The 9,419-nt window shown below is 45.7% G+C and overlaps 1 protein-coding gene across 1 annotated transcript; it reads left to right on the plus strand.

Annotated features, from left to right (window-relative positions):
* Window positions 1–287: 287 nt before the first annotated feature.
* CCR75_006324 (uncharacterized protein) lies at window positions 288–728 on the plus strand (the record flags this gene model as incomplete). The annotated part of the gene is made up of 1 exon (XM_067964394.1): window positions 288–728. One exon carries the CDS (start codon window positions 288–290, stop codon window positions 726–728), a length of 441 nt encoding a protein of 146 aa, XP_067820669.1.
* Window positions 729–9,419: the final 8,691 nt, after the last annotated feature.

A 9,419-nucleotide genomic window follows, 5' to 3' on the forward strand; every position in this document is an offset into this window, starting at 1 on the left:
ATTGAGACAGCTTGACTCAAGAATAGCCTTAGGACCTTTCGCTTTCATAACGTGCTGACTTGGGTTAATTCTTCATGAGTAAATAATTTGCTAAACTATCTAACTTCGTCGCCAAGACTACAGACGACGACACTATTCCTCAAGGATTAGTCATACGCCTGATTTTTTGAACGACATGCACACGTACATGTCGTTTTTCGTCTGTTAACGGTGCCATGTTCATTATGTATTCCGTTTTTCACTTTGCAATTTGCCTTTCAACTGCCACTTTCTTATTCACTTCACTCATGTTCCAGCGCTTCTCTCTACGACTCGCAGGTGTATTCCTTTTAATCGGCTGTGGCTCAACGTTGGAAGCTATCGACACGAACTCAGATACGTTCGGTACTCGACACTCTACAGATATGAATCAGCCAAGTGCAGCCATTTCCAGTAACACGAGATCCCTACGACTCTTGAAAGCGAATGCGATGGGACTGAACGGACTGGAAGGAATTAGTCACTCAATCCTACCAAATAAAAATTTCTTTCAAAATTTTAATTTGGAGAAATTAGGACTTCAACGCTCGGCGCTAATCAAAAGAAATGCGGTGGATAATGCTCTGAAGTACCGAGGAGGACGAATCAGGCCAGGCCTCGAGAAAAATGGGTTCCCTAATAGTGTCCGGACGAAGAGATATTCCGAGAACAATGGGTATCGTAATAGTGTCCGGACGAGGGTAAATTAGCGAATCACTTCTGCTAACAATCCAGTTTTCCCAACTAAAACCCGCCCCTTCTTTCCAAACAAGACAGCCCGTAGCTCCATTGATTAGAACGGTAGGATCATAATTCAAAAAACTTATTTTTTTTCTCAAATCCATTAACAAGGAAAAGTGTTAGATCTTTGTATATCGAAAAATGCGAAAACTTTTGATGTGACTTACTTAGAGGTTGCACTATGATCCCTTAATAGATTGCCTTGAAGCGTCACTTCCGCGAGAGATGGCGAAATAGTTTGTGGGCGTAGTATGACTGCCGTCAACATAAGAGCCCAATACTATCGAATTTGATGTCTCTACTTGTTGCAAAGCTTAAGATATGCAGTAGTTCAACATTGTGATATCAGTAGCTTCCGTTGCATGAATGGCAAGTTGTGAGTCGTGTCCTAGGGTTAACAATTATTAAATAAACAAACTAAAAAGAAGGATGGAGTATAAAATCAGTATGAAACGCGCACAAAGGTGATAGTTGTAACGGGGCGATAAAAAGATACTTAAAGAAAGGCTGGAGTAAAAATGAAACGGTCTAAAGTTGCCTTAATGTTACACAGTCCGTTCAAAAACTTTGTGAAATTGCTCAATTACTTAAATAAAGTAATTATACCACTTGTGTAATGGGGCACACATCAGTTGGAGAACCGTTGTTGTGGTACGTTTACTTTATGAAAATACCCTTTTATCTAATTATAATATAGTTAGTTACTTAAATCCCATTTTTATGGGTAGCAAATGTGGTCGCCGCCAGATATATATCTGGCGGCCAAACTCTATTTTAAATTAGCTAGGGTAAGGTTTTTAGATTTAAATAATTAAAAAGTGCAGTTCCCCTTTTGATCTTAAGGCGTTAAGTGCCTTCCTAAGGCTTGCGCATTGATCTGTAAGAGATAGAAGCCTTTCTAAGGTATATCCTCTTGGGCACTAGTTGCCACTTGGTTCTTCAAACCCCTGAATCCCTTTAACAAGGATTCCTTAAGCTTTTATAGCTTGTACGACTCCCTGAGTTGTAAAATCCATTAGTTCGATAGAGCTAAGCGACTCTCTGAGTCTAAAAGTCTTCCTCTGACTTTAGGAGCGAGGTAGCTCCGTTACACCTTGTAGCACTCGTAGTCAATCTACGCCTGAGTCTTTACAAGACTAATTTCTCACGAAAATGGAAGAGGTTCCAAAATTGTCAAAAGCGCAATGCACCGCTTCTGGCGAGCTCAAAGACTTATTCAGACTTGAGCACGTGGAACTTATTATCTCCCAGGGACCAGAGGTCCTGCATGCAAGGCTTGAAGCCTTCATGCGGTACGAAGCGTCCCTGATCGGTCAGGTACAGGACCACTTAGCGGCATATATGCCAACCCGGTACATCTCTGTACCTGACTCAAAGCCGAGGGCTCGCCCTCTAACTGTTAAGTGAAGACATGTGACGGAAAAGAGGGAGAGATACTCTTTTTTGGATTAAGCAGATGGATTTGTCCATTGATTCCGCCTTGTTCTTAACAGAACGGCAAAAGGTTGCTATGACCATTTCCAAACTTGGAGGTAGAGCCATGGAGTGGGCACTATCGTGCAGCACGTCCATAAATGACGCTATTCCCTCATGGGATTCGCTGAAACAGCAAATGACCAGCATGTTTGCACCGCCTGATTAGGGTTTTTGCATGCGAGCACGGCTCCTAGCGACTCGACAGGGTAAAACAACCCTAGCGGACTTTGTCCAGGAGTTGAGAACTCATTGCATCTATGCATCAAGACCCAGTGCAAGAAGCAATTGTAGTGACCATCTTTTGGGGGTTAACAACGAGGGCGTTGCCCGGACGGAACTGTTCCGATCCCATCCGGCTACGTTCGAAGAGGCAGTTGCCATAGCGCTACGCGCCGAGTTGACTTTAAGTCTGCTCGCGTTAGCGCGCCTGTTTACCGAACAAGCTCTTTGAGCACATGGGTTCCGTCTAATAGAGCGGAACCTATGGATTTTAGCCTCGTTGAGGAAGGAGATGAGGCGCTTCAAGCTGTGGAACAGCATAAGACCATCCGTAGATATTATATGTGCGGAAGCACGGAACATTTACGCCTTGCCTGCCCTCTTCTAAATTCGCGTAAAGCTCGAAAGAGCTCCAACTCCGACCTACACCAGAGATCTGGTGCGGTGCGGGAAAACGTCGATACCCAGTAGGTGCGAAGCGCCATACTGGGGATGACCTAGGCTCTGTTGAACCTCTAGGAGGTGAGAGTAAACAGAACCTAGCCCCAATTAGCCCGGTGCTCAATGGTCAATGGCACGGGGCGAGAGTACAAGCCTGACTTGCTAGTCGCTCAAGCAGCTGTAAGGGGCTTTGATAAGCCGTGGTCAGTTTAATTGACTCAGGAGCGTCTTGCAACTTTGCTCAACGCCTTTCCTTGAAGAAAATCAACAATATATTGAGGCGCTTAGAGCGCATGAAGGTGAACAATCCAATCACTGTTCGCTTAGCGACTGGGACTCGTGTCACTGTTCCCAAAGTTCCATTGAACTTAGGTATAAAGTTTCTAGACTTCGACAGTATATAACGCTGTCTCGTCCTTGATTTGGATTCGAGATATGGTATCATCCTTGGTATGGCCTGGTTAGAACACCATGAGCCATGTATCGATTGGAGGTCTAAGACCTTTGGTGTCACGGGCAATGTTCCTAGCAAAGTTTTGGAGAGTCATGAACCCACCTTTGCTAGGCAACAAAAGCGCTATTGGCGCGGATCATTGAATGTGTCTATCAGTGTTTTAGACATTGGCATGTCTGAGCTAATAAACTCTAATGTTAACATTAATTCTGAGTCCGACTCAGCAGAAATAAGTTGAACAGCACGTACTCCGTCGAGTGACACTCGTTATAATAACGATCACTAGATGCTGAAAGCATTGTTGGTCTAAGGCCGAATCATCAAGGGTGCAATATCCCTGAGATACGTGGAGTGGCATGTCCAAGTCCACCGAGTATGATCGGCCGAGGTGGCATCATACTGAGTGTCATAGTGACACTGTTGGTGGTTCGCCAGGACCTCAACGGTGCAATATCCCTGAGACACGCGGAGTAGCACGTCTAAGTCCACCGAGTGTGGTCGGCCGAGGTGGCACCATACTGAGCGTCGATAGTGACGCTATTGGCGGTTCGCCAGGGCATTTCGGGCCAAACCCTCCGAATACACGTGAAGCGACACGTATACATTCGCTGGATAAGGAAGTTGCGTTACCTAACTCCTTGTCGGATGTCAAATTAGACACCATGTCTTGTATAGAACCAATACAGGCTGGAAAATCCGGGGACGTGAATGTCCCGGCCTTTAAGAGGCGCATTGTCTCCACTCCAAGACAGGATGGACACGAGCGTGTATACCCTCACAAATTGATACGAGTGAGAAATTTCATACGCTTGTAAACGGTGTAACCGGTAACATTGCGGGGGAAGTTAGCCTTGCGGCAATCCCTTCGTTACATGCTCTTTTAGAGCTAGACGAAATGTCTATTGATGAGTGCGGTCGAGCCTTAAAGGCTAGTGACTTATCTGAAATGGTGGTCATTCGACCAATGGTTGAGTTAAACTCAACGTCACTTCTAGATATAGCTGTCCTGGATGACACAAAAGCTGCACTTATTGCGCGAAATGGGTCATCGATCCTTGAAGATCCTACAAATCCCTTTTATTCCTTGATTAAGGAATGCCAAGATGTGGTATGTAATAATCGACCATCTGTTTTACCTTCGGATAGAGGTGTTCGTCATGAAATTGACTTGGTTCCGGGAACCAAGTACTGTGTCACAAGACAATGGCCTTTACCAAAGGAGCAGTGTGACGTCATTGACGATTTCTTCCGTGCTAAGCACGAGGCTGGAATGGTACGAGAGAGCAAATCTCCTCATTTGACACCGACATTTTGTGTCAAAAAGCTAAATGGTAAATGGCGCATTGTACATGCTTATAATAAGCTTAATGCTGTTACTATACCAGCACAAACCCCCATTCCTAGAAAATATGTTCTTTAGAATAATATGGTGGGATGTAAAATGTACAGTGCATTGGACTTAGTCGATGCTTACTACCAATTGCTCATGCGAGCTAGTGATATCCCGCTTACAGCGGATAGCACCCAAGCGGCATGTTATGGGAGAGTCTGGTTATGCCACAAGGGCTTGCCAACGCCTTGGCAACATTTAATTGTCTAGTGACGCAACTGTTTCGCCCTCATCAGATATGAGCAAACTTATTTCGATGACATTTTCGTCCATAGTCGTGCGGAACAGGGTCGGTCGGATATGGAAACCCATTTAGACCACTTGAGAGCAGTGCTCGAGTGCATGCTAACAAAACAATTGTATGCCAATTCATCTAAATGCGTTTTTGGTGCAGACGAAATTCCTTTTTAGGATGCTTTATCGGAAAGCGAGGCCTTAGAGCGGATCCCGCTAATGCAAAAGCCATAGTAGATTGGCCGGTTCCTGAAATCAAAAGGATTTGCGTAAGTGGTTAGGTCTCGCCACTAGTCTACACAAATATAGCGAAAATTACGCCGATATGGCTAGGCCTTTATCTAATCTCCTAAAAAACGATACAGAATGGTGCTGGACTAGCACCGAAAATAATGATTTTCGAGAAGTTAAGGATAGTCTTATCCATGCACCGATTCTGGCACTGCCAAATCTAAATTGGCCTTTCAGTGTCGTCTATGACGCATCAGATTTTGCCATTGGCAGTGCTCTGTTACAAACAGATGTTGATGGGCACGAACGTGTTATTGCGTTTAAGTCTAGACAGCTTAAAAAAACTACCCAGTTCGTAACAAAGAGACTTGCTATGAAGTATGCTCTCGTCAAATTCAGAGTTCATCTGCTCGGCTCTAAGCCGTTTGTGATAACTACAGATCACGCGTCATTACGCACGGCGACTTAGTCACCCCATCTCTCACAGAGAATGGCCAGATGGCTAACCTCTTTTGCGGAATACAACTTCGAGGTGAAGTATAAACCCGGCAAGCAAAATGCTTTGGCCGATGCGTTATCACGCAGGGCGCGATATAAGGCTTCTCATTTAACGACTATGTTGTCACCTATTCCTGAATTAATCCGTTCGGCTTACGCCAAGGATGAACAGTGTGTATCTCTGCTACGAGCCTTAAAGAACTCGGGCTCAGGTATTAAATTGCCGGCACGTTTGCGTGCAAGGTTACATCGATTTTCTATCGATACCAACCTCTTGCTTTATTGCACAGACATCACGGACCCTCCGCGTGTTGTTGTTCCTCATGATGAGGATTTGAAGTACCGAATCCTCTATGAGGCACACGATACTGTCCTTGGTGGTCATCTCGGTAGAGAAAAGACCTACGGCTCTGTAAGGCAGATTTATTGGTGGCTCAAACTTTATAAATGGGTCAGCACATAGGTTCGCACGTGCGAAACTTGCCAACGGGTTAAGCCCTCGGCGCATGCTGCTGCGTCACTGGCAAGTCTGTCCGTACCCATAGGGTGTTGGAAGTCCATTAGTATGGATTTGTTTTCGGTCCACCGAAAGATTCGACCAGTAACACCGGCATAGTTGTCTTTGTTGACCGATTGAGCTAAATGGCACACTTAGCGGCCGTGCCGGATACTATTGATGGTGAAGGTACAGCAAGGCTGTTCATCGATCGTGTATTTCGACAGCACGGTTTGCCAGTGGCAAACGTTTCTGATCGGGACCCCCGTTTCACGGGTAAATTCTGGCAATCGATTTCCGAGTGCTGGGTACCAGATTGGATATGTCCACTGCAGACCATTCGCAGACCGATGGTCAAACTGAACGTGTCAATTGCGTCATTAAAAACATTTTACGCAGTGTGTGTGTTCCAACACCAAAGCACTGGAGCTCAATGCTTCCAGTGGGATAATTTGCGTTAAATAACGCTGTCCATGCCTCTACAGGCTACACTCCGCTCTATGTCAACGGCCTCACCCACCCACGCGTTCCGTTAACGATACCACTGCGTGGCTTAGGGCTGGTAGGGGAGAATAAGCCGATGAGCTTGCTGATATTAGCCCTATTTACCATTTGGAAACAAGTAAGCGAGTTTATCGCAATACAATTTAGTGTCTTAAGACATGTACGTGACATGATGGCTGATAGCCAAGACAAACAAAAAGAAAAAGCATATGCCAAAAGCAGAAGCTGTATTAATGCTTATGTGGTCGGAGATTACCTTTAATTAAAAGCTAAGAATTAACCTATTAACTTGGTTTTCGCGATCTTCAAGACCAAATTGCGCCCGCGCTTTATTGGACAATTTACGGTCATGGCCAAGAAGACCCTAGCTTACACGCTTAACCTTCCTAGCAAGCTGCGTACACACCCAGTGTTCTACGTCGGCTTGCTTAAGCCATATCGGGATCCTTCCCACATGGACTTAACGCGGTTGCGCCGAGACAGGCGGTTAAGCCGCAGATTTCTGCATCCTCACCAGGATGTCCAAATGGCCCTCTAAACGAGGTTGCTGATGTTCTAGCATCGAAAGAAGGTTTTGAACCGCCTCAAAAGTGCCCTCACCCGAGCAAGGCTCTCACGAAGAAGTTGCACTTCGTGCTCTTGAGCATCAAATGCTTCCATCCAGATTTCGGCCCCCTCCCGCGATGCTTAATGCGCGAGGGTACCTTCAGTTTCACGTGGAGAAACTTTTAAAGCGACGTCGTCGTAAGGGCCAATACCAGTATCTGGTGAAGTGGCAGGGGTACCCCTCTTTTGAAAGCTCTTGGGAGTTTGAGGTACCTCTTCAGCAAGATTGCCCGTACGCCGTTGACGTTTTCGATCGCCAAGCTCAGAGTCAACTTGCGTCAAAGACGCTTTTCACCACTAGAAGTGGGATTAGGTGGATCTATAGCCTCAGTGCGGCTTTATCCATGGTTATACGGTCAATCGAAGCACTGAAATATCGGCTAGGCCTTTCCTCGTTTTGTGGCTTAAATGCCGGACGTAACAGGCCTTTGGTCTTAAGCTTGGCGTAATCAAAGCGAAGCTTCCGTTCCAAACGATTATCAGCCACGTCCAAGACTCTATTATTCCAAATACTGCGGAGGCGGCGGGCCTGATGGACGCAGTTCTCAAATGAGACCTCGTTTTCGTTTTGACTTTTAATTCGTTTCGAAACAAACGATCGGAATTTCCCTCATTGAAGTCACCGAAGCCCCACGGGCCTGATCACGCAAATGCGTTAGATTCTTCGCGTCATTTCCTTTGGCGTAAGGTATTGCTCATGAAGAATATCGCGAGCAGCGAGCTCCTCCGACGTCCTGGCCGTGTGACCAAAAATGCATTTAGATGCATTAGCATACAATTTATCTGTGCGCATACACTCGAGCACTACTCGAAATGGTCTATATAATTTTTCACATCCTACCGACCCTGCCCCGCACGACTATGGACAAAAAATTCATCAAAATAAGTCTGTGCATAACCTCAATGAGGGCGGAACAGTTGCGTCACTAGACGATTAAATGTCGCCGGGGCGTTGGAAATCCCTTGTTGCATAACCAACCACTCCCATGGCATACTGCCTGAGTTGCGCTGTAAGCGAAATATCGCTAGCTCGCATGAGCAGTTGGTAATAACCATCGACTACGTCAAGTGCACTGTACATTGTACATCCCACCACAATGTTCTGGAGAACATCCTTTCTAGGAATGGGGGTTTGTGCAGGTATAGTGACAGCATAAGAAAAGCTTATTATAAGCAGTACAATGTGCCATTTGCCATTTGGCTTTCTGACTCAAAATGTCGGTGTCGAACGGGGAGATTTGCTTTGTCGTACCATTCCAGCCTCGTGCCTAGCTCGGAAAAATTGTCAATGTTGTCACACTGTTTCCTTGGTAAAGGCCACTGTCGTGTGACAGAGTATTTGTTTCCAGGGATTAAGTCAATTTCATGACGGACACCTCTATCCGGGGGTAAACAGATGGTATATTTGACAGATCACATCTTAAAATTCTTAATCAAGGAATAAAATGGATCTGCGGATCTTTAAGGATTGATGATCCACTCCGCGCACTAAGTGCAGCTTCTGTGTCATCCAGGACAACTTCGTCCAGAAGTGACGATGAGTTTAACTTAATCGTTGGTCGACTGACCACCGTCTCAAGAAGCCGCCAGCCTTTAAGGCTCGACCGCACTCATCACTAGACATTTTGTCTTTCTCCAGAAGAGCATGTTACGAAGGGATTGCCGCAAGGCTCAATTCGCCCTCGATTTTACCGGTTACACCATTTACAAGCATATTCTATTCCTTACTCGTATCACTTTGTGAGGGTATAGATACTTTGCATCTCGCCTGCCTTGGAGTAGAGACAATACGCCTCTTAGAGGCCGGCACATTCACGTCTTCAAATTTTCAGCCTGTATAAGATCTATACCAGAGCTGGTGTCTACTTCGACATCCGACAAGGAGTTAGAAAACTCAGCTTCCTTGTCCACATGTCACTTCACGTGCATTAGAAGAGTTTGACACGAAATGCCCTAGCGAACCGCCAATAGTGTCACTGCTGACACTCAGTATGGTGCCACCTCGGCCGAACAAACTCGGTGGACTTAGACTTGCCACTCCACGTTTCTCAGGGATATTACACCCTTGATGACTCGGTCTAAGGCCAACAGCTTTCAGCATTCATTGAGGC

Source organism: Bremia lactucae, linkage group LG12 (assembly GCF_004359215.1).
Source record: "Bremia lactucae strain SF5 linkage group LG12, whole genome shotgun sequence".
Taxonomy (NCBI): domain Eukaryota; phylum Oomycota; class Peronosporomycetes; order Peronosporales; family Peronosporaceae; genus Bremia; species Bremia lactucae.